We start from the raw sequence: 25,125 nt of genomic DNA, 5'->3' as shown, positions 1-25,125 counted from the left end.
CAAAGGCGGAGGTTTGTTCACAGCATGGACCCAATTTCCACATGCATCATCCCAGCCCTAGTCCAAACACAGACCAAGAGCTTTACGGGCTGAGACGATAACATCCTGGGGTTGATTCATGGCATTCATCATCCCATCTGGATGCTGAAGTTGCTGAACATGTCTAAATTTGGCGATGCTGGAAGGAAAGGTGAGAAATGTCCTCACCAAAGGCGTTGGTGACCCTGAGCTAGCCCGAGGCCTGACGGGCAGGACAGGACGCCTCTGATCCGCTTCTGGGTCTTGTATGCTGAATGTGGTGACAAGCAGCACAAACCCGCTATCCTGTTATCATTTCTTCCAGGATTGGGGCAGTCTGAGTGCAAGCAGCCGTCCAAGCAGTGTTTTGGAAGCGGAGCAGCAATTGACTCATGATTATTCACTCCTGACTGGACGGGATTTTACTATTCAACCTAAAATTCCGGTCTCTGTGCATTGCGTCTCTGACCTCTTCAAAACTAACGCCAGGTGAAAGCAGGAGAGGAGGGTTAAAAGTAAATATATCGATTGGTGCGGATGTCAAATGCTTGCCCTTCATCCCGTCAGGAGGGGAGGGACATTGACTCGCTGTGAACAATTTCGTGTCCCCTGGATCCTAGGAGGGGGGGGGGGGTGGTTAGACGTGGTGGATTCTGTGATTCTGTGGATTACAAATGGCTTTGGACGGTCTGTCCACGAGGAAGGCTGCGAGGAGTGCTGCTGAGGAGGAGAAGCCCCTCAGGCTCCATGGCGGGGGGGACAAACAGGGGCGTGTGGCAGACCCGCCGACCCGGGGATATGCACTTTGTCCGAGCCCCGAAGGAGCAAAACGCCCTTTGTCGGGGGCAACTGAGACAAAAAAAAAAAAAAAAAAAAAAAAAAAAAAAAAAAAAAAAAAGAGTATTCGGACAAAAACCCCAAAACCCCAAATCCCACAGTCCCCCCCCCCCCCCCCCCCAGGCAGCCCCTCAGCCCCCGCCCGGCCGGGGGAGGGGGGGGGAGGGTTGTAGCAGCATCTCCATGGCGACAGTGACGTCATCTCACCCTGCATCTCATTGGAGGAAACCCCGTGGCCCCAGCCGCAGCCCACGGGCCAACCGAGCTTTGCGCCCTGCCCGCTCTCGCCCCCGCGGGCGGCGGCGGCGGCGGCGGCGCGCTGCGCCCCCATTGGCTGCCAGCCGGCGGGGGGGCGGGGCCGGGCGGCGAGCCCGGCCGCTGATTGGCCGCGTGGGCGCGGGCCGAGCAGCCGCTAAGCTTGCCTGCGCCGCCCTCCCTCCCCTCCCTCCCCTCCCGGCCCGGCAGCGGCTCCTTTCTCTCCGCCAGCGCCCCGCAGCCCGGCAGCCCCGCGGCCGCCGCCGCCCGCCCGGCCCGGCCCGGCCTCGCCTCGCCTCAGCGCAGCGCAGCGGCCCCTCAGGTGAGCCCGGCTCCCCCCGCGGCCGTTGAGGCGACCGTTGGGGCGACCGTTGCGAGGCGCCGGCTCGGCCCGGCCCCGCCTCAGCGTCCTCCATTTTGTGAGCGCGGCGCTCGGCGGCGGCGGGCGGCGGGAGGGAGAGGAGGGAGGGAGGGGAGGGAGGTGCCGCCCGGCGCCGCCGCCGCCATTTCGCACCCGGTGGCCCCGCGGCGCCTTTCCCACCCCCCCTCGGCTGCCTCAGGGGCTCCTCGGCCCTGCGGGGCGATGCCCGGGGGAAGCGGGGTGGGGGGGGAGGAAGCCGGCCCTGCCCTGCCCGGCCCCGCCGCCAGGAGGCGAAGCCGCCCCCAGGCTGGGCTCTCTCCTTCATTCCTTATTATTCTTATTTTTAATTATTATTTTCCCTCAGGGAGTGGCTTTAAGCGAGGCCCGCTTGGCTTGCGGGAATTGGGTAGCCTCCCGAGCCTCCTCGCCCCCCTCTCACGAGGGCAAGGTGAGGGGAAAGCGCCCGCCCCGCCCAAGCGGTGGGCTCTCGGCTCCCTAGATGAATTCCCAGGCCGCCCTTTCCCCAGCAGCGGGTCCTGGGAGCGCAGCCGCTCCCCTCAGCCCTACGTGGAAGGGCGTGATGATCCCAGCCCATTTCTGCGAGATGGGCAGGGAGACACACTCCCTGCATTCCTCCTCTTTAGGGCTCCGCGAGGGGTCATGCACAACACTATTCATTAACGTTTGATCACGGTCGCTGCCTTTTTTTCTGGCAGGGTTTGAGGTGCGTTCTCTCGTTGGGAGCGTGACGTCCCCAGCTTCTCCTGCCTTCGCTGCCATACCTCTCCCGCCCCACTGCCAGCCACCATGGATAAGACCGAGTTGATCCAGAAAGCCAAGCTGGCTGAGCAAGCTGAGCGCTACGATGACATGGCCACCTGCATGAAGGCAGTAACTGAGCAAGGTGCTGAGCTGTCCAACGAGGAGCGCAACCTGCTCTCGGTGGCCTACAAGAACGTGGTGGGGGGGCGGCGCTCTGCCTGGAGGGTCATCTCTAGCATCGAGCAGAAGACAGACACCAGCGACAAGAAGATGCAGCTTATCAAGGACTATCGGGAGAAGGTGGAGTCTGAGCTCAGGTCCATCTGCACCACCGTGCTGGTGAGTGGGGATTTTTTTCTCTTCTGGTTTCTTTTTTTTGAGAGAAAGAAATAGTACTCGTGTATGCTGCTTTGTCAGGAGTAGGACTGGGAACTTGGCTGGGGAATATGTGAAGTGTAACGCCGGGGTAGGGGAAGTCAGTGCTGTAACTTCTGCAACTGTTACATGCCTTACCCTGAGGAAGGAGATCATCTGCACCAGGCTGTGGGTGCCATAAGTGCAGAGGCATTTGAGGTATGCTCAATTGTGTTTGAGATCTGTTTTCTTTGAAGTGATCCATATGCAGTGTTGCACTAGGTAACTGCAGAGATGCTGAGAATTCAGGCTGGTGCCTGTTTGCTGTGGCTGCTTAGCTATTCATAAGATAAGTTAAAAAGAATGAGAATGACCTGAAGAAATAAAGGGTTGAGCTAATAACTTGTTAAAAGCATGGTGTTCGCTTAACTTACTGCTTTGGGTAAGGAAAAACACTCTTCATGGGGTCTTTAAGAGACATTTTGAGATATTGGGACTTCTGTGTGTGTACGTATATGTATATGGTGATTTTATGGGGTAAGACATCTTCACAGGAAATGAGAAGGATCGTGTAGAAATTGGCTTTGTCAGATTCAAGTTGATTTCTCGGGGGTGCTTCAAGATGAATTTGCAGCAATTGTGGACTAATATAAAACAAAAATTTGAAGACAGGCATAACAGACCTGAGCGTGCACCAAAGCCCAGGAATAAATAAATCTGTGTACGAGCAGCAGAATTCCAGGTGCTTTTGATAGTGAAAACCATATTGCAGTGCAGCAGGAGTGGTACAGACCTGTGTCAGCAGTGTGCAGGGTGCTGGACCCTGCTCTGCGTGCCCAGGGTGTCCTGGCTGCAGGAAGCTGCACGTGTGGAATGCAGTAGTAATTGCACAGCAGATAATCTTCAGTGGTTTGCTCCTCTTAAGTTTAAAAAAAAAAAAAAAAAAGTATGTCATTTATGTCTAGTATTGCAAACGTGAGAACAGGAAGAAGCAAGTCTATAAGGAAATAAACAACTTTTGAGGTAAATGTATCCTAAATTGGGCTAGGAGACCTGAATTGAAATTTGACTGGTTTGGAAGTAGCTGAATTTGCTTCTTGATTTGTGTTCGGGCTTGTGTACAAGGGGTGCTTTGGATTGTGTTGGAAATACCTATATGCTTCCTTGTGTGCTGCCACCTGGATTTTTCTCTAAATCAGTCAAAATGAGTTGCCTTTGCTTGAAAATTGTTTGGAGATATATTAGCTGAACGAATCATCTGAGTTAATTCCTTGATGTGTTAAGAATCCCCATCTTTCAGAGCAGCTGTTCTACAGTTATGGGCGTAGTTCAGTTGCCGAAACTTCACCTTTGTGGGAATTATGCAACCTGTCACAGGAAATGAGAATCAGTGCCCCACACAAGATTGCCACTAGCCCTAGCGTGGCAGGGTGTCAGTGTGTGTGCTGCTGTCATTTGTCTCAGTCTCCTTTGGATTCACTTGGGAACCACATCCTGGGACCTGGCCATAAAGGTCGTTCTCCAGGCTGTTTAATCTCCCTCTGTCCTGCTAGGTAATAGTTCCCCGGAGGAGGTTATGAGCAAAATCTCATTGCTGTGCCATCCTAACAAGGAGCTGGTGCTTCTAGGGGGAGGTGGAATGCCTCTGAGTGATAAAGGCAGCCACACGGCGGCTATACTGGAATTATTCCAGTCGTATCATATAGTGTACGGCAGGTAGCTCGGGAGCTGTGCTAACACAAGCCTTTAATGCCACGAAAGCAAGCTCTTCCTGTCTTAGCCGACTTCTTCTCTACGTTCGAGTCTTTTTCCCCGTTAGCAGCCATGGCCTGGTTGGCAGCTTCAGCCTTTCCTCCTTGCCTGGAAGGCTGCAGGAAGCAGTGAAGACAAACCTCCACATCAGCGTGCCTTTCCTGCTGTGCCCTGCTGGCAAAGGTGTGCCTCCTCTGCTGGCAGGGGGTGACAGTTCGCTCCTGCAAGCCTCCACCTTTCTGCTTTCCCTCTGAGTACCGTGTGCAGTTCTGTGCTGCTTCTTTCCTCCTCCATCTACCTACTGCTCCTACGATCCATGAGTCAGCAAGAGAGGCTGAAACCCAAACGTGCAGGCACTACAAAAGATGGGTCTCTTAAAGCTGAGCCACGCAGCGCTTCTGACTCCTTTGGGTGGTAATTCCCGATTTACTGATGCTGGAGTAACTGCTGCCGGCTCTTTAGATCTGCAAACTTGACTCAGAGATGCGCCTTCAGTTCTAGGAAGGCAGCTAAACTGAAGCAACTGCTGGCAAACAGCATGGAAAGGTTGCTTGTCAGCTGGAGTATTTGAATTTAGCAAGGGTGGATGTTGGGTGGAGTGGGGCTGCTCTTAGTCATACTACTAACAGCTTTTTTCAAAAGTTTTTTTTTTTTCCTTACTGGTGTGGCACAGCTTTTCGAAACGAAGTCTGCCTGCTGCTGTAGAGACCTTCTTTTAGAAATACTTGTGCTGGTGTTATGAAACCCTTCTGATTATTGATTAAAAAGGTGGCAACACTGAACCTGCAGTTACTTTTTTCCCTGTAAACAGCGCCTCAAACTAATTAAAGGCACTATTTTAGGCTGTGGTTTGAAAAGGAACTTAAATTTCTTCACCATTAGAATATAGCCATCCAAAATTAGGTTGATAAATATATCAAATATACATAATATGTATGTAATAATATATACATGTGCGCATATACATACCTACATATTTACTAATTATGTAATGAGTGCACACTCAGTGGCCGTGGCAAGATACTCCATCTCATGCCAAGCAGTGGAGACACTTGTTTAATTGTCTGCCTTGCAAGTAGCAGCTGATGTGATCTCAGTGCTTTTTAACTGCTCATTGTGAGACTGGTCTTTCAAGTGAGAGTGGCTCTTCAGTGCAGAAATGGCCTGGCTGTCAAACAACTGGCATCAAGTGCTTCATTTGAAAGGTACACGAGCAGGTTTTGTTGAAGCTCCTGTATTGATTCACTAATTCTTTGGTAATGTAGAGAGTTAACGTTGAATTGTCCCTTAAGAATCACAGTCCACACTGTTCTTGAAACTCTCTTGTTCCTGGATAAATCAATAGGTTGGCAGCTTGGCTTTTTTCAAGGTACGGATGAGCTACGTTGTTTCAGACACTGAGAATAAAGTTCACGTTCCCTTAAGTTCTGTGAGTGGTTTTGAGGCAGGGATGCTAGAAAGGAGGGATGGATGTGCCACCAACTTGTGCATGATTAATGAAAACATGTGTGAAACTTGGAACAAGGAACGTGATACCAGCCTGATGCTTTATTTTGTAGATACCCGATGACTTCAGTGAGTTCACACTTTCCAAAAGTGATCTTTTGAAGGGGGACCCCTCTGGGGATGCAGAGAGTCTGGTTTGAAAATGTTGGTCCCTTTGCATTTCAATAATTGGCAAAATGTTCAAGTTCCTTCATTCTTTAGGGAGAACTCCAGTGCCGTGGAAAAGAGGGCGCCAACCCTTGACTGGAAGCAGTTCACTCCCCACCTGCAACTTGGGGTTTTCTTCCATGTGTGTTCGATAGCATGTTGCATGTGGTCAAAACTGGTCCCAGCGCAGTTTGAGCTCTTCATGGAGCGATGGAGATTGAGATTTGATGACTTACGGTTTAAAACTTGGAGAAGATGCGGTGGCTAAAGTTTTGTTAAGGCTTGGAAACAACTGTGTGTTGATGGTTATTTACTCCTCATGTCTCCAGCTGAAACTCAAAAGGTTCTTAATATCTCTTTAGATAACCACAGCATAGCTACGTATATGAGGTTCTCTTTGTTGTTTCCAAACATCCTTTTTTTAGGATATCCTCAGCAGAAAGCTTTATGTAGCACTGTCAGACCCAGTGTTTCTAGAAATGAGCGAGTGTGCTGTGAGCTTCTGGAAATGGCCTCGCAGTAACGTTACCTGCGCTCGGGATGCTTTTCTGTGCCCCATGGCGGTGTCTGCAATAGTCTTGAGCTGTAAGGTCTGCCTTATTTCAATTTTTACTGTCTTAATGTTGAGAGGATGCTTGTAAATGTTTGATCTCCAGCGAGATTGCAGCGCTAATTGTTGAAAGCCCGGCGCAGCGTATTGCTCTTGCCAGCTCCCCTTTCCTTCCTTCCTTCCTCCTCCCCCCAAGGTTGCAGTGCTGTTAATACTTCTGCTTTGTGTAATTAAGAGACTAAGTGCTAATAATAAGGGTGGAATCTACATCCAGTTCTTGTTTCGCCCCCTTTGTAGATCTCTTCTGGAGTTAATCCCTTTAATTAAAAAGTCAAAAATCAAACCACATATTAGAAAAGGCTGCTTTTGATGTGACCTTCAACAGCACAACTTCAGAGCTTCATTGGAAATGGAGCTGGTGTTCTCGTGCAGAAGCCAACAGACTCCTCATGTGAACTGAAATGTCTGATGGTAGATGATGAAAACGCTTTGAACACAAGCCTCTTCTTCACCACTGCTACCTTTGACCTACAGAAAAGTGAAATTTTGATTTTTATTTTATATGTAGTAATCTATTAGGGTGAGGAAGTGTGAGCTTTGGGCTACTGTAAGAACAATTCAGGATTTCGTCTAATAACTGAATGCTATTTCTCCGCTTGCCTATTCTCCATGAACTGCCAAAATGTGTGCAGAAATCCATAATGTTACGGGGGTGAAACTGGCATCTGAGTAAAAGGGATGTTCATCTTTTGATGCTGGGGACTGTGTAGGATGCAGTTGTGTTCTGAAGATCTGATGCACTAACCACTGAAGTTCACGCTGCTTTTGGACTGGAACTAGCTGTCCCTATAGTAGTTGGTTCAGTGTCTCAAGGAGTTTTCTGCCTTCTTTAAGTTAAAGGAATGCTGTTGATTCATCCTCATTAAGTAACTGCCTAAAAAACTCGCTACTTCGTGGCTCAAAGCCAGCCCTTAGATTGGGAACACCGCTTCCTGGCAAATCCACAGTTGCGGAGTTAGCATTAAATGAATGCTTTAAGTTCAGATCGTGAATTCTAAATTTAACTTATTCATAGTTGTTCCTCCTATTGTGACATTTTTTGTTCCCTTTGTTAAAATCTGTTGCTGGAGTACTACGCTTCCCTGCGAAGAAAACTGAATGCATCTCTAGGAAAGTTACAGAAATAAAGCCTAGGGTACACTGAAGTTCCTGAAGCGGCTGAAAACTGTTAGAGCCCAACTAAAAATAGTTGCAGGAATTCTGGTGGTAGCTGAGGCCTCCATTGCATGCCCTCATCGCTTGCTGCATACCCCCCATGCCCTCCAGCGAGATGCTGAATTTCTAAAACACATCAAAGTGGTGAAAGATAGAAGATAAATGGCTGCAAGGTATCCTGTCTGAGGCTCCGAAAACTTGTGCCTCTATATTTGTGCATGCGGTGTCACTTCCTTTTTCAGAAGCTACTGGGGTGAGTTTAGATCACTGATTTGATATGCGTGGTTACAGCAATCTTGAGACCGGGGTTAATTCATGTCTGCTGAAGGTAGGAGAGCATGAAAGTCAGCTTGTGTGTTCTTAAAAGTTTCAAGAAATGGTCAGCACCTCTTCTGCAAAGTCATGCCTGCCAACAGCTCAGAGAGACCTCTCCCGAATGTTATCACCCCGTGAGAAGCAGGATGTGGAGTAATTGAAAATAGGAAATCATACTGCTAATGCAGGTGACCCAACTGTTGGAAGTAGGGCAGCCAAAGCTCTATCCATCTCCAGTGTCAGATCCATTTTTTAATGAGGTTAAGCTATAAATTAACTGGCATGGCTGTAGTCGAGGCTGTGAAAGCTTTGTTTGTACTGTACCACAGCCTGCTTGTGCGGTGAGAATTATTAAACTTGGTGGAGGTCACTTATTGCCTGGGTGGCCTTGAGCAAATAGGGTGTACTCGCTAGCTAGTACTGGGCAACCAAGGCACAAATTCTATTTATTCTGTTGATGCAGCAACACTTTTAATAGACTTTTTAAAATAACTATCATGATTATCTGCCAGCTAGGAAAGGCGCCAGCAAGACAACTGCATTAGGTAATGATACAGTGGGTGTCTTTTTGAAGTAAAGAAATCTATATATTGAAGATACAGGTTCCTCCTTCACAGGTTCCTCCTCATCCTGTGTCCCCGAAGCCAGAGCAGTATCACAGTGCTCCAGCGGAGCACGCAGCTGCCTTGTGAGCTTGTAGCTGGCTAATTCACTTCATACAGCTGACGAGCAGTTCATATGAACTGGGCACCATAGACATAGCAGGCACTAAAAATAATTGAAGTGCTGAGTTTGGTGTCCTGTGGTTCTCTGTGCCCAGCAAAACACACAAGGCGTAAAGACCTGTGAACTGCGAGGTCCTCAATTAGCTTTAATCTTGCTTGTGCCTTGTGCTTAATTTGTAAAAGGAATGAAGTGTATGAGTTCTGAATTCCTAACCTTGAGGAAGGTCTTTACATGGCTCTGGTGATCTTGGTCTGGCCTTTAATACACACAGCCCATCTGCTGAGGCAGCTGGGTGTAGGAACCACGGTAGGCTCTGGAAACAGAAAGCTCTTTTGGCTTTGTTACTAAATTTTCCAAATACACTGGACACTGCCTTATCAGGCTGACACCCTCCTACTTCCTGCATAAAACTTCTTCAGGAAGCTTTTATGTTAAGCGCGTTTTGCAAAATTGTTGTAAGCAGAAATTGTTTTGAAGTGGAAGCGAGCGGGCAGGGCCTGAGCACAAAAGTCAAGGTTCACTTGCTGTGGGAACTTGTTGCAACAAGGTTATCTGGAAAGTTGGCTTTTAGCTCTTGCACTTAGAGGGGAGGCTTTGTCTCTGGAGCTCGTCTGCTTTGTGGAATAACATTACTGGCATGTTGCTAATATGCCAAATGAAAAAAGTGTGTATGTATTTTTGTTTCCTTCAAGTTAATGTAAAGCTGAACAGTATAAAAGGCTCTTCCAGCAGCATAAAACAACGGGAGGGAAGCACATCTAAATCTTATTACATTTCTGGATTTTGGTCTTAAGAAGCCTCTGATCTCGGGCTTCCAAACAGCAGAGCTGAACCAAGTCAAACTTGGATAGCTACCCTACATATTCATTTGATAGCATGAAAGGCTGGCTTTAAAAATGAGTTAGTTACTCACCAGCAACTTAAACCCCACTAGTTCCAGCTTGCTGTTGCTCATTTTGAGAATTTAGTCTTGTATTTCAGTAACTTCAGAGCTTCTGTAGCTGCAAAGCACAAATTCTTTTAAATGCAGGTTTTAAACAGACTTGGACTGCTTGATTCCATCATATTATGGAAGATGACAACTGGAGGATGCTGGAAGAAACTTCTAGTTGGTCAGGGTTCTGAAGGGAAGGGCTTGTCAGTGATACATGTTTGCTAAGGGGAAAATAGCACTTGAACTATTTGGAGGAATTAGAAATCTGGAAAATGCAATCATGGAAAAATGCTAGAATCAATTTGAGATAAATCTGTTGGATACTAAAATTTCCTGAAAGCTTTGGCTGTGCTGTGCAGCTGTTATTTCAGCAAAAACTGAAATTATTGAAAAATGGCTTTTTTTTTTTTTTTTTTTTTTTTTTGAAGACTCACTCCTACATTTGGCAGGAGGAGAACTGGAAAACTTTAGACCTCTTCCATAAAATCTCGAATAATCCTTTGACTCCGGGTTGTTGGTTTTGTGTGATGAAAATCTATAGAAAGGACAAGTTGCATTTCCACACGCTTCTAGTTCCTGGCTTACGTAGCTCTTCGGGGACCGTAGAGCTCCTTGTTTCAGGAGGAATGTAAGCACCGAATGTAAATGCTGGATGAAATCGATCTTGGCCCCAGGTGGGAGTCGTGTGGGCAGGCGTGCTGCTGCAGCTGAAGCTTCCAGTGCATCTGCTAAGTGGGATTCCAGATCCTTTGTTCGGGGCCAATCCCGAATGCTGACTGCCAGTTTTTAAAGCTATGTAGACAAATACTCAGAACCGAATGGAAAAGATGAATGAGATCACCCTCCCCGTTTCCGTGGCAGGTATGTTTGCCTCAGCTTTCAGCAGTGCTTTCTCAGGCTGTCCTAAGCCATCGTAAGGCCAGGGCATAGGAAAGGCACAGACATATTCAGTATAAAAACCCAAATACTCATGTCTTAAATGGTTTTCCTGCAGACCTCCTGATGTTCCCCCAAAAGCAGTTGATGCATAGAGCTCGAATCCAGGAGGATGAAGAGCTTACTTCTGCTGAATTATGGGTTTGAAAGCGAAGTGATCGTGCTGTTGCAGCAAGGGACTCTCCCTTTCCTGTGGAGAAACCAACTGGTGAATGTTAAAACACACCTAGCGTGCAGTGAGTCACTCTGTGGACTTTGGAATGACTGATTTCGACTTGAAGCAGAGGAGCCTTAACACCAATTTACTAGGTGATTAAAACGGGCGGTCATTTGTGAGTACACACATCACTGAAAGGGCTGAGCCTACGCCGATGGTGGGTGATGTCAAACGGCCTGGAACACCCAATATCTGGACTGCTTACACTCGCAGGTGATAATTATCTTAAGGGAATTATACTGGGCTGAGTCTTGTCACCAACTTCTCAGCTTAATATTTTTTGACTGCAGTTGGTAGAAACCAGGCCCCTGTGTGCTGCGTGTAGGTGGCTTTCCTCAAACTGGATGGGCTTTGAGAAATGCCTCAGACTGGAGGATTTTTCCAGGTATTTTGTACGTTGCAGACCTGGCTGAATTTATGTAGTGTCGCACACTTTAAGTGGCGTGTCTGCTGGCCTCAAGCTGCTTGTCTTCCAGCTGGGACTGAGTGTGATGTTGAATCCATGTTCAGAGTGGTGTGTTAACCTGCTAAAAAAACAAGTGGTGCTGACATGCACCCTGCACATGAGATGCTTTTTTAAGGTACCTAGCATCAAAAATAGATTTTTTTTGGAGCAGTTTCTTCACTGGCGTGTGACCATTTGGCCTCTGCTGTTACAGGCAAATACACCACGAAGTAATGAGCTCCTTGCTCTCACCTGTGTAACATCTGTTCAATACTTGCAATAATTGAAAGCTTAAAATATAGAAAATTCAGTGTCAGCTTGGGAAGAGAAGGAATGCCTTGGAAGCACCAATAAACTGAATCTAGTCTCTGAAAGACCTCCAAAAATAGGTGCTTGGGGGTGGTAGCACCTCTGCTGGCAGAGCTGAAGAGTGTTTGGACCGCAGAGAAGCTGTGAGCAGCTGAAGCTGGTCTCTTTTTACTCCATGGGGTTGAACTTCTTCCATCATGGTGTTGGGTTAGGAAGGAGGAATACCAAATTTTTAACAGTATACGCACAGATACTGATTAGTTTCTTTTTCTGACAAAGAGATTGCCCAATTCTATTGGATTTTCTTTTAACGCTTTTTTTTTGTATCATACTAGTCAAAGCCTAGCACAGAATTAATACTAAATTGCTAAAACCTGCAAATATAAATTGCTTCCCCACAAACTATTATCACATTTACTTCTTAAGAACATTTATAATCGTACACCCGAAAGATCGCCATGGAATAAGTTTTAAATAACTTGAAGGAAGATGCATGGGTGGAAGAATGTTGCTGAAGTGGTTCTACTAGAAAAATGGAGCTTTATTTAAACTTTATTCACAAACCCCTGTGCCAGGGTTTTGAACATCAGCATGCTTCTTCCTAAAGACCAGGCAGCAACTTAGGCAGTTTATTTTTGGAGGCAGATTTTTGGTGAATGTCGCTACTTACGATGTCTTTCTGATGGAGCAAAAGCAAGGAGGTACCGTGCCAAGCTGTGATAAAAGGCAGTGCAGAGCTCTCTGTTAAATAACTTGGTGCTGGTGATGTTGATGCTTACGACAGGCTTAGGTCATGTCTCGGTGGTGGCATCGGAAATATTTGGAGTTAGGAGTTTAGTTTACCACACTGAGAACTTCTGGAGGTGCCTAGGCACACCATAACTTGATAACTTTAGCTTGCTTGGAGAAATAGACCTTAAACTACTTGTGATCAGTAGCTAATCTCCAGAGCTGAGCTGGATCATGTTCATCCTCTGGTCCTGAACTGGGAAACGTGAATAATGCAGCTATTAGGTAATGCCACTGGGATGTGTGTGTAGATTTATATTGATGGGTTTCAGAAAGAAAATCACATATTAGATGATTCAAGTGCTGGAGACAGTAAACGTTTCAATTTAGTACACAAGAATATATCTTCTAAAACTCATCTCTGCTGTCAAGATTGGTTATAGCCAAGTATGTGGGAAGAGAAGGACAGCTCAAATAGCAGGAACTATTCCTCTGCCACTTGAACACAGCGCACAGTTAAGCTGTACAGAAGGTATTTAGTGAGTGCTGAGGTTAACTTGATGTCTCAGTCAGGCTTGCCTTTAAAATAGGCTTGGATTTGGGGAGAGGTGATGTTCCTGAAGAGAAGGCAACAGCAAACATGTGGAATATGGCTAGTACATGAGTTGTAGGGCTGTGTGTATGGTGCATGTAAGGAAAGGCTGGCTGGGTGCACACACACAACAAATAACTATGAAGGAGCTGTCTTCAGGGAGCTGCTTTGTCTATCTCAGGTACTCCAAGTAGAGATGCAGCTGGCATATTCCTTCAGGGCTTGCTTTTCACAAAGCTGGAGTGATAAGGAAGTGAGGAGAGCAGATGAACTCTATGTTTCTGGCTCAGGTGAGTTGCAATGGGCTGATGCTGTGACACTGTTAACCATTGTTACTGCTTAAGCAGGGAGGGAATAAATAGTTTAAAAAAAAAAAAAGACAGTATCAGTTGGAAAAGAGCAAAAAGAACTGGAGAAGGATGGAAAAATGCAACTGAAATGTAATCTTCTCTTGGCATGTAAAGGAATAAGCCCCCCAATGGGGGGAGGGAATGTCCCAATGAATTCCAGCTTTAAAGGGGGAAGAAGTGGGTTGTTGCCAGGTTCCTGGTTGGCTTCTTCAGGGAACTGTTCCAGGGCCCAGTAGCTCGTGTTGCTGGCATCTCTTTAAGAAATAAACAAAAAAGGCACCCTTCTGTAGGAGGGAGAAGGAATATTGTCTATGGCAATGCAGTGATATTGGGGGGGAAAGTGTTAGCAGATTGCAAAGGTAGAAGTGAATTCAGACATGGAAGCAACACAGACGGGGAGGGAGAGGGGAGATCTTGTCCCAGCACGAGAGGAGCAGCGTGCCACTTGAGAAGAACAGCTCAATATCAAGGAAGCAGCAGATACCAGCAACAAATTGTCACCGTGCAAACCTACTCCAGAGCAGTTGTGCTGAAAACAAACGGTCTGATTTGAGACAAGGCTTCAGAATCCTGCTGCTTTGTGCTGCTCGTGGTTCTGAGTCGCTCAGCAGCAGGGCAGGCTGCTGGCAGACAGCTCAGGTACAGCTCGAGCATCGTGTGGCTTTCCATGGAAGCATCTAAAGTATGTTTCATTTCATAGAGCAGGTAACTGCTGGCTGGTCAAGCCTCGATTTAGAAGGTGCTAAGAGCCATCGCAGATCTTATGGTGGCAACTGTATTTTGATAGATAACTTTCTAACCCACCCCAAAATAAAAAGATGGGCACATCTGTTTTTATATGAACATGAAGGCAGGCTGCAGTATTAGGAAACTCTCAGAATCATACCTGTGGGAGTGCCTGACTATGTCTTTAGGTAAAATTTTTCATAAGAAATAGAGGTGGCTGAGGTCTCCTTCATCGTTCAGACTACCAGTTTTCATTTTTCCTACCAGAAACTGACGCTTAACATGCGAGCTCGTGACTGATTGCTGTCTGATGGAAAGGCAGAAAACCCCAAGCGGGGGAAGACAAAGAACAGATGTAGGAAACCTTGAGTTTTCTTGGCTGTAACTGATTGCAGCAGTGTCGAGGACTGCCTGACAGTCCTGATAAACGATCAAAAAGCATTTATCTTACCATGCCTGTCTACTCTCACTGCCCCACCAATGTCTCTCATCCATTAGAGGGGAGGGTGAGATGGATGGTGAGACACGATGGTGATATCTGAGATGAATGGCTCACTGAGTGTACCAAATACGTTTTGATTTGAAACAGTCTGCATAGATAAATTACCCTTGCTCAGTCTGATTTTATTTTCTTTTGCATCCTTACGTGATTGATAAATAAGAAGTCTTGTTCCATTCAAGGCTGTTTTAAAAAGGAAGAAGAAAAGCACAGATCTGGAACTAAGATGCTCTGCCCTAGCTGATAGAGGCACAGAGCTCTTACTGTGTGGTGTGGTAAGGATTTAGGAGGCCCCAGAGATGAATTGGGAGGGGGAGCTGCTGTCTGGGCAGCTCTACTTCTCCAGCTGAAGAGCACATAGGAAATCCACGTATGTAATCCACTCTTTGCTGTCTGAAAAACTGCAGTTCATTCCAAGCAGCAGCTTTTTTTCTGAAAAATCCTTGGATGTCTGCTCAGAACCATCAGTTTTCAGGCATGCATGGTGCAGGCAGCTCTTCGAGGATGCGCTGACACGCTGGATGTATCCCTCTGTGAGGCTCCCCGACCATCAAAGGAATCAACAGCTCCTCCAAACGTGGTATTGTCCACAAACGTACCTAGTGTGCGCTCATCTCCTGTGTCTGGGTTGCTGATAAGAGCATGGAAGAGAGCTGGCCCTAAAATTGAGTGCTGGGGAGCAGCACTGGTGCCTGGCCACCAGCCGGACACAGCCCTTCTCCTACAGCTCAGAACCTGACCCATCAACGAGTCGCATGCCCATGGTGTTGGGTACCTGGCCGCTGTGTACTGGGCATTTTGTGCAGAAAGACAGCACCAAAAGCTTTCCTAAACCCCCAAAACCCACGTTTACTCTTTTCCATTCATCTACCAGGTAGGCAACCTTGCCACAAAGGGTTATGAAGTTACGAAGGCGTGATGACTGCATTGTCTTCCAAGTCTTTTTCAATAACTCGCGGAATAGTCTTCTCCATACCTTTACCAGGCACCAAAGTGAGGCTGACAGGCCTGTAATTACTCGCGTTCTCTTTCTTGCCCTTCCTGAATAACATTTGTCAGCTTCCAGTCAACTGGAACCTCTCCAGATTCCCAAGACCATTGGCAAATAACTGAGGGCTGGCTCAGAGCAATATTGGCTAACTCGTTCGGTACCCTGGGATGAGCTTTATCAGGCCACGTAGACTTGTGTGCATTCAGCAGCAAATCCTGCACAAGTTCGGTGCCTGTGGGAGCTTATCCCTCCCGTGGCTGTCATCTTCCAGCCCAGGGCCCGTCGTGGGTGTTAAAGATGGAGGCAAAGAAGGCCTCACATGTCTGTGCTCTATCTGATCCCTACCTGAGAGGTGACTGAGCTCACCAAGTTAACAGAGCAGCGTTGAAGTCCCAGGAGGAGATGTGTGTTCAGCCAAGCTGCCCTTCTGCACTGCTTGCTTGGCGTCAGACATGCTGGGATTGTCTGTTCCTCTGCTCCTAAAAACTGCTCTTAAAACGTGACCAGCCTTTATGGACCCCACTGACCTCAATCAGATTCCCAGGGGACCTCACTAAATAGTTCCTTGAGCAGCTGAAAGCCTTCAGTCCCCCAGTCCGAGGTAGCAGCTCTGCTGACAGGTCTCTTCCCTATCACCAAAGAGTTTAAATTTGAGCATCTCCTGATTGCTGTGTCCAAGACAGCCACCAGTCATCACGTCACCCCCAAGACCTCTGTTTCTGAGCAGGTCTAGGACGACACCTTTCTTAGTCAGCTCCCTCGATACCTCTATCAAAAAAATTATCATCAGTGTGCTTCAGGAGCTTCTCAGATCTGAGCAGGGCCTGAGGAGCTTCTCAGACCTGATCCCTTCGCCAATGAAGTTTCTTTTGATCACTCTTGGACTTACCATGGTGACTTTGTCACTACGCTTGCGAAGAAAGAAGGGGATAATCTGAGGGCTGAACCAGGCTAGGAAGCTTCCTGGTAGCATCCTCATCTATCTGAAGAGAAAAGCATCAAGAAAACAGTGAGGCAGAGATAAAACCTCGCTACAGAAACCTGTAGGGTGGGAATACCTCACTGTAAGATGCGGATGACTCACATGAAATAACAGGATTAATGTGTGGCTGTACCAGCCAGCTGCCTACGCTGCCTGAACTCTTGTTTTGAAACATAGCTCAGGTTCTGCTGCTGCTCCCAGAACACCAATGTGTTTGTCTATGGAGGCTTCTATCTCAAATTCACTCCTTTTCGGTAGTGCTTTGGTTACAAGGTGAATTTTTTTTTCCTTAGAAGCTTACGGTTCCTTGAAGCTCAGTACCTGTGTACTGCTTCCTGAGTCTGGCTACGTGTTCCTGTAAGAAACCTCTTATTAGCCACAGTCTGCAAGCTGGGTGGAAACTTTCTGCTGCTTTTATGACCTGTTTATTTTCCAAGTAACTGAATGCAGATCTTTATCACTTAAATTCTTAGTGTAAAGTTGCTCTGGGTATTGTGGGGCTGCCTGGAGTGTGCTGGAGCTCATTGGCGTCTCTTGTAAATTCCAGAGAGCGTGGCTGCTCTGGGGTAATGAGGTAGGTAAAAATCCCAGGGGCTTGGGGACAAGGAGGTCAGCCCGAAAATGGTCTCCCCGTCCGTTCTCTGAAGCACCTGAGAGCTGAGAACTGCTGTGGCTGGGGGAAAATGCCACATTTCTGCTCCCCTTCTCCTCCACCCCTACCTCGCAAAGACTAACCTTGCGGAGAGCCTTCTCGTACCTTGCTGGAGGCTGGCAACCCTGGTTTGTGTGATTGCAAGTCTGAACGCGGCTTTTACACCAGATATCACGGTTATTCTTCGTAATTCTTTTTTTCCTGTGAAGTAGAATGAATTCTTATTTATAATAGCTTTGACAATTAATGCATAGGGTTTCATTTTTCTAGTAAGAGCTTACTCATTTCAAGCAGTGGTTTCAGAATTCTCATTTTAAGAGTGTTCTTGAAACCATCTGCCAGTAAACCTTTTCTGCTACTTTCTGCAGTCTGATCGTCGTAATACGCTATCTAGCTTTGTGGATTTGTGCACTTTGTTTAAATGGTTTATCCAAAATGCTCTTTAAACTCTTCCCTTTCCCTTCCCCTCTTAATTTGTAGCTCATCTGAGGCCATCCAAAGTTACTGAAGAGAAGAAAAATAAACTGAACTTGGTTTCAGTGTTGTAAAAAGCTAATGTTGTCTGTTTCTTTTTATTCTTTAGGAGCTGTTGGACAAATATTTAATAGCTAATGCAACTAACCCAGAGAGCAAGGTATTCTACCTGAAGATGAAGGGAGACTATTTCCGATACCTTGCTGAAGTTGCCTGTGGTGATGACAGAAAACGTGAGTACCTAGTGATCTGCTGCTCTGGGTCTTTAATAGGTAATGACCCTCAGTTTTGAGCCGTAGGGGAGGGAACAAATGAAATGCACACCTCAACATCTTCCTCTGAATTTATGTGAAAGTTAGCAGCATGGGGACAGGCTGAGTGGAGATCTCCAAATGTTCGTATAGACAGAAGTAAGAATAGACCTTCAACATGGGATGCAAGGGAATTTGGGCTGGTATTCTTGCCATCTACCCTAAACTTCTGGATGGTTGTCTGACAGCATTTATTTAGAACTTCTGGAAATCAGTTTAGGTAAAGATCTGTGAACATACTTGCTGTTGGCTGGCTGTATTTCTTTATTAAAATAAAATCATTGAGGAAAATGGTTCTCTAACAATTTCTTTTACTACTTAAGTGAGTTGAGTCCTGTCTATAAATTGTAACCATTACAGTGTGAGGTAAACTCTATTGTAGTCCTCTGACAAAGATTATAAATCAGTAACCATTACTAGCTCAGTGTACCCTGGAAAAAGTGTGAGCTCACTTGGAAGCTGTTGGTAGGGATAATGCATCCCTGTAATTTTAGTTTGCCCTGCTGGACCAAGCAGAAAAGGCCTGGAAAACGTCCCAGCTGGCAGTGTCATTTGATATTGGGCATCCTAAAAATGCGGTTAGAACATGTGCAGAGGTGGCCTGAAGTAACTCAGAGCTCTTCTGGGGAGTATCTTAACTCTATTCTGAGGCTGTATTGAATTCAGGATTACCTTGCTAGGTGCCGGGCACTGTTGAGATGTTTAAAAACTCATGGTATGGCATAAGCTGGGGATGTCTTTTTGTGTAAAAAAGAAAGTCCTGGAGTGATGCTGTGGCACAGAAAGGAGAGAGATGGTTGGGAGCTGGCAGAGTGAAGTGGCTGTCCCTTTGGCTTGGGCATGGCAGGCATCTGACAGTGCTGGCTAGTCTAAACTGCTTGAATTGCAAAGTGGGAAGACAGAGCTGATTGTCACTTAAACAAAAGCTTTGTTTCCTTGTATTGTAAGAGGATTGAAGTTAAAAGATGAAAATACAGGAAAAAAAGTAAAAAGTCTTTGCATCGATGAGTTGCTTTCAGAAATTTTTACCCTTTTGCCTTATTTAAATGACACCAGCAGGTCCAAGTCTGAAAGCCAAAGCCAAGCTGTCTCTACTAAAAATACTCTTCATTTTGTCTCAAACAAGAGTTAAAAACCTTTGGCTGTCTAAGCAGAGAAATACCAGCTTATCTTGGCTGAAAAGACCGCATGTAAAGTGATACGTGTGCTGATGTGGGTGCTTACTGGAGAAGAGGGACTGATTGATAACCTTATTAGCAGATTTTGGTGCTTTCCATTCGAGGAGCTTGCGTTACACGCTTTGCCATGTCTGCACGTTGTGCTTGGCTTTCAGCAAGTTCCCCTGAGTTTCACTGCAGGCTTTTCTGATGCCCCATTTCTAAGCATCTGTTTATTTTTTCTGCTTAAAATATGTCTTTATGCACTTAAGCTAATTTATTTCTTGTATTTACTAGGCTTTTTGTCTTTATCTTGGTTGAAACAATAGTTCATTAGTGCTCGTTACATTGTAAATATTGAAAAACTTCACTCTCTTGAATACTTAACAGATTTTACTTACCAAACTTTTTTTTTTTTACCAATACTTTTTAGAGCACTTAAGGTGCTGTTCCTCAGAGAATTGGATTCTGAGCTCTGAGACTAGCTTTCCTTTTTCTCCAGTCTATTTTCATTTGGCAGGCACATTTAGGGCTACTATTGGCCCTTTGGTTGTCTTCCAGAAGAGAATCTTTACTAAACTGTGTATCACTCCCAGTGCATCTACTTTGCCCTGTTAACCTCTTTTCTCAGTGGCATTTCTCCAAGCTAATCTGGGTACGACCTTGTTTTTTTATCTTGACCTCCTACTTCTCTCCACCCGATTTCTGAAGGCAGATTTTTCAAGAATATGCAGTCTGTGTCTTCTAGACTAACTCACGAAGAGGTAGGGCTGTACAAGCAGCTGCCACCTTTATGCTACACGCCCAACTCAAAACACAAGCATCCTGTGCAGGGAAAGAAGCAGGATCTCTGTAGGAAAAAAAGTACAATTTTAATAACGAAAGATGGCATTGAATCAAAGGCTATACATTTGTATGTCAAGCTGAGGTACTGCGATAATTTTTGATGTTTGTGTTTACCAACTTTTGTGTGTTTATCTGCCTTCTGAATACCTGTGCTCTGCAGTAGCTTAATCTGCCCCCTGTGGTTTGTCAGTGTGGTAGCTCTACTTAAAATGGGTTTCAAGTTATTACCATGATTTAAGGAAGAGGAGGGTTAAATGGAGGACTATTTAGTCTCCTGCTAAGGGAGTACTTTAAATGGTTATACCTTTAAAAAAAAAAAAAATACTACTATTGCATAGTAACCCTACCTAATATTGAAATGTTTCTCCTCCTTTTCACAGAAACAATAGAAAACTCACAGGGAGCTTATCAGGAGGCGTTCGATATCAGCAAGAAGGAGATGCAACCAACACATCCAATTCGCTTGGGTCTAGCTCTTAACTTCTCTGTATTTTATTATGAGATTCTCAACAATCCTGAGCTTGCCTGCACACTGGCAAAGACAGTAAGTCGCTTTTTTTTTTTTTTTTTTTTTTTTTGCTTCTAAGCCCAGGGGCAGTAGAAAAGAGTTGATGCTTAAAATAATCTGAACGATGACTTCCTAGAGTTTGTGCAGGAAATGACCCTATTTAATGTATCTGGTTTCCAAGCTTTAATTCCATGTTAATGGAATTAAAGGGGTACGAGCAGGCTGTTTGTTTTTTTTTTTTGTTTTTTTTTTTTTACAGTGTGACTTAAATTTTAAGCAGCACTGCCTTTATGCCTCATTAGAAAATTGACCAACTCATCACTAATTTCTAATGTTACACTTTTTTTCTTCTAAAGCTGCCTTTGCAGGTAAACTTAACTTCTGTTTCTTTAATTATCAGTCAATAGAGAGGCTTAATTGCTCTTAATTGTTCCAGGCATTTGATGAGGCCATTGCAGAACTCGATACACTGAACGAAGACTCATACAAAGACAGTACTCTCATCATGCAGTTGCTTAGAGACAACCTAACAGTGAGTTGAATTCTTGTGTGCTATTTATTCTGTAGCTGTATAATTGCTTAAACTGAATTTGCGATGAAATGAAAACACTTAGCACAAAACATAACACTGACTCAAGCTATTTACCCTGGTGTACCTTTTCAACTTATGCTGCTTTCAAACTAAGTTATGATGTCAGCAACTATGTGCTGTGTCATGCAGATAAAATTATGGATAGTTCCTATTTTTAATTTTTTTTGCTAGCCTTTTCAATGAAGGGGGAAAGTATGTTCTCAGCTATTTTAATGTACAAAATAGGACAAGGAGTCCAGAAATAGTAGTGAATGAGAATCTCCAAAAGATCACAAAAACGTCTTAACCAGTACCTCAGAAACAACATCTTCACTTTTGTACATCCAGTGTGGCTTACTTTAGTCATTTTCCTGATTTTTTTTCATTAAAACAAAAGGTCTGAAATCTCAGTGTATTAAAGATACGATGAGTTAGAGTATAATTGTAATGATCAGCTGCTTAAGAAAAGTGCCTAATGGAACCACTAGGCTCTTAAAATATGTAACTAAGGCGATTTTATAGAGAACATCCTCTCTGTGGATATTTGCTGTACTTGAAATTACAGCAACACTTACAGTTTTGCAATATCCCTTCAGTAGAAACGTCTTTATTAGCACTGTAAAATGCTTTACTTCAGTAACCAAAATGGCAATCCCTTAGGATCCAGACCTCTGCTTTTGAAATTAGTGTTATTCAGGAAGCTGTCATTAAGAGCTGTTGAATGGTCTATCATTAATTTTGTACCGTGCTATTAAGCACAAAAGTCTGGACTTGAGAACGGTGCCTGCTCTGCCTTTAACACCTGAGGGGCAGAGCAACTTGTGCCTTCTGCATGGGGAGCCATTTCCAATTACCTTTCCTCAAGCAAGTACTGGAAGCCAGGGTTCTATATCTGTAGCTCCACAGCACTGATACTTTGCAGAGATCCTTAAATCTAACTCATTTTTTTCTGTACAGTTAATAGTTGTCCCTCTTTGGAAGTAAAGTTCCTTCCAAAAGCTGACGCTGCTCTTCTTTTCTTTCTAGTTATGGACATCAGACAGTGCAGGAGAAGAATGTGATGCTGCAGAAGGTGCAGAAAACTAAACTGCACGCGGGATGTCATTCTCCCTTTCCTTCTCAAGAAACCTTTTTACACGTCTCCATTCCTTATAGCTCCACTTGGATTTCCTATAGCAAAGAAAACCCATCCATGTGTATGGAAATCAATTTATAGTCTTTTCACACTGCAGCTTTGGGAAAACTCCATTCCTTGATTTGTGTTTGTCCTGGCCTTCCTGGTGTGCGGTTACTGCTGTAGAAAAGTATTAATAGCTTCATTTCATATAAACATAAGTAACTTCCAAACACTTATGTAGCGGACTAAAGTGTACCTGGTATTTAAAAACAAATCTGAACCAGTTCCTGCCAGTTGACTGTGTTTTATATTACAGTAAGATATGGAAATGTAGTTAATTGCAACTAAAGAGTGTTCCACATAGCTTTTAATTCTCCACATTCCCTTCTTATTATGCAGGGTTTCCTTCCCATAATTGACTTCCACGTGCTACTGTGTATTCTTTTCGGTAGAGATGCAAGAAGTATCAGGCCAGACAAAATTGAGCATTTCTAGTTTGAAAATTTATACAGGAAGCAAATCAATTTGTAATGTAATGCAGGAGCTTGCGTGTTTGAAAACAGGGGCTACTCTTAATTTTCAGTTGCTGCTGTTTCGGTTGATATCCCTTCCCAATAAAAGTTCACTTACACTCCTGCCTTTGTAGTTCTGGTATTCACTTTACTATGTATTAGAAGCAGCATGTTACTGCCGGAGTACAGGCAGTGCTTTTTGGCAGACTAAAGTGCATGTCATTTCTTAATACACTGGAATGGGAAAACCAATTGAAGTTCACATGTCCAAGTATAAAATTTAGTACTTTTCCATGCAGGTTTGTGCACATGTGAGAAGGTGTCAAGTTTGTCCAGTGATTGTTATTTAGAGAGTTCGGACCACTATTGTGTGTTGCTAATCATTGATTGTAGTCCCAAAAAAGCCTTGTGAAAATGTTATGCCCTCTGTAACAGCAAAGTAACATTAAATAAAATTACATTTTATAAACCACTTACTGTTGACTTGTAACAATTCCATGTAATTGCCTAAGGGCTAAAGTTAAGCATCTTGTGCTAGAAGTCTTTCTCAAATATAGCGCATACTTGTAAAAAGTCTGCTCTCAAACTCATGTCATGTTTGAACAATTTGCATTTTATGAAAAAATGCTGGATAACTTTCCATAGTTAATCTGACATGTGGACTTCTCAATAACTAAATCTACTTGAGCTAATGGCTTCACCTTATTAATGACCTAAGAAAAAATAGCCAAGTTCTTGATGTTCTTCCCTGGCTTGCAAATCCTATCACCTAAATTATGCCTTTTTTGTAATCTCTTGAAATTCTCTGATCTGTCCTCCCATTTTTTTCACTGATGGTCATCATTATTGTTACGGTGTTTCGGATACACTTTTAGGAATGCCAAGGAATCTGTCCTCTAGCTCGTTAGTTTGTGTGCTGCCACATCATAACCTGCTTTCTGTTGTTCTTAGTCTGCTTTTAGTATTACTGTTTCCTCAATTTTTGGAGCTTTTTGTAATAATGGATTGTTCTGCCTGTGTTTTTTTTTCTTTTTTTTCTAGATCACTTATGTTTTTTTTCTAAACCTCTACCTCTTAGTTCCCCATGTTGGTGGGTTTTTGAAAATATTTAACTCCTGTTAGTGTCCTGGCTAGACGGGATATGACATTATGAAAAAGGACATACTGCTAGTCCGTGTAGATTTCTGATGGTACATCTTCCACCTTCCATGCGTTTCGTTTGTTCTTTTCAGTGTGCACAATGAGTATTCCGACAATAAAACTGTTCAGATTATGTATGCTTCAACTGACATGCATTGCTTTTGAAAACAAACAAATGTATCAGTTCCATTTTCTTCATGCAGTCACTCTGAATTGCTGTCAAAGTATTGTGTGGCAGGATTCTACATAAACTCATATGCTTCTTAATCCGTGTTTTGGTTTCATAATTTCTTTCCCTCCCCCATGCATCTCTTATTGATCCTTTGTTCCTTAAAGGTTGTTAACTGCTAAGTGCTCGTTCTCCTGTGAAAATGTTTCAGCGCATACATGCTGGCAGTCGGTTTTATCTGCTCATTTAAGAGTTTGCTTTGGTTGCTGTCTCAGCATATGCTACATTGTCAGCTGACACACGGCTTTTTCTTTCATACCCTTTGCAACTTGCAGAGTTGCAAGTGTTTGTTACGGGAATGCTACCTGGGCCTGCTATCTAGATTACAGCTCAACTTATTAAATGCTCCTTCTGATGTCTGTCAAGATGGGCAAATGGTAGCTGTTTTGTCCATTGCATCTCCATTTTGTGCAGAAGATACACGTTGAAACGGCAGCATCAGCTCTTTTATTTTAATAATGCTGAATGCAGTACCGCTTTCACTACTGTTACTTCCATAAAGCACTGACAGGTACAGGGGAATAGGATGATGATACAGAAAAATAATAGACTATAATTTCCTAAATACCTTTGGAAAGTCCCCTGTCCGCATCCCTCCCCCAGGTAAGTCCCATTATTAGTGTAACACCCAGGCTAATTAAGCACATTCATGTGGTATTAGGGCTTTTCCAGTTCCAGGAGATAATTTGCACTTAGCTGCTGCCCCACCTCACCTGAGAGGACATGCCCTGCAGCGTAGGGAACACCGGACAGGGGAATACATCAAACCCTGAGCCATGCTGCTGCTTTGCAAGGCGCGGGGACAAGTGAAAAATATCCAAGTCTATGCTAAAACAGTCTTGCTATAGATGTGATGATCATATGCTAAAGATAGCTGTGTGCAGTGAATCTTACAGGGCGGGGTTTCAGTTTTGATCTCTCCAAAGGATTTCACACTAGTATGTTAATCATCTCCACTCATTTCTTAGTATTTTCAGACTGCTATGGGGACAAAAAAAATGAGCTCTGGAGTTCACAACTTCTGTGCCAGATGGTGATGGTGGTAAAGATGGGCTGGTAAAGCTGGTACTCCACTTGAATCCTTTTTTTTTTTTTTTTTC

General features: G+C 44.6%; 1 protein-coding gene across 1 annotated transcript; it reads left to right on the top strand.

Moving 5' to 3' along the window:
* Window positions 1-1,382: 1,382 nt before the first annotated feature.
* On the top strand, window positions 1,383-24,063 carry YWHAQ (tyrosine 3-monooxygenase/tryptophan 5-monooxygenase activation protein theta). The gene is made up of 6 exons (XM_032184357.1): window positions 1,383-1,432; window positions 2,188-2,572; window positions 17,744-17,867; window positions 20,329-20,492; window positions 20,893-20,988; window positions 22,054-24,063. Exons 2-6 carry the CDS (start codon window positions 2,279-2,281, stop codon window positions 22,111-22,113), a joined length of 738 nt encoding a protein of 245 aa, XP_032040248.1. The 5' UTR covers window positions 1,383-1,432; window positions 2,188-2,278; the 3' UTR covers window positions 22,114-24,063.
* The last annotated feature ends 1,062 nt before the right edge of the window (window positions 24,064-25,125 follow it).

The sequence above is a fragment of the Aythya fuligula genome, chromosome 3 (assembly GCF_009819795.1).
Source record: "Aythya fuligula isolate bAytFul2 chromosome 3, bAytFul2.pri, whole genome shotgun sequence".
Taxonomy (NCBI): domain Eukaryota; kingdom Metazoa; phylum Chordata; class Aves; order Anseriformes; family Anatidae; genus Aythya; species Aythya fuligula.
Note: the sequence above shows the minus strand (reverse complement) of the source record. Positions and strands in the feature narration are given on the sequence as shown.

What these genes read in the sequence shown, in the direction of transcription:
- YWHAQ (XM_032184357.1), top strand. Translation starts at nt 2,279, where the DNA reads ATGGATAAGACCGAGTTGATCCAGAAAGCCAAGCTGGCTGAGCAAGCT. An exon ending in CCATCTGCACCACCGTGCTG is followed by an intron (nt 2,573 to 17,743) that starts GTGAGTGGGGAT and finishes TTTATTCTTTAG; the next exon opens with GAGCTGTTGGACAAATATTT. An exon ending in CCTGCACACTGGCAAAGACA is followed by an intron (nt 20,493 to 20,892) that starts GTAAGTCGCTTT and finishes TAATTGTTCCAG; the next exon opens with GCATTTGATGAGGCCATTGC.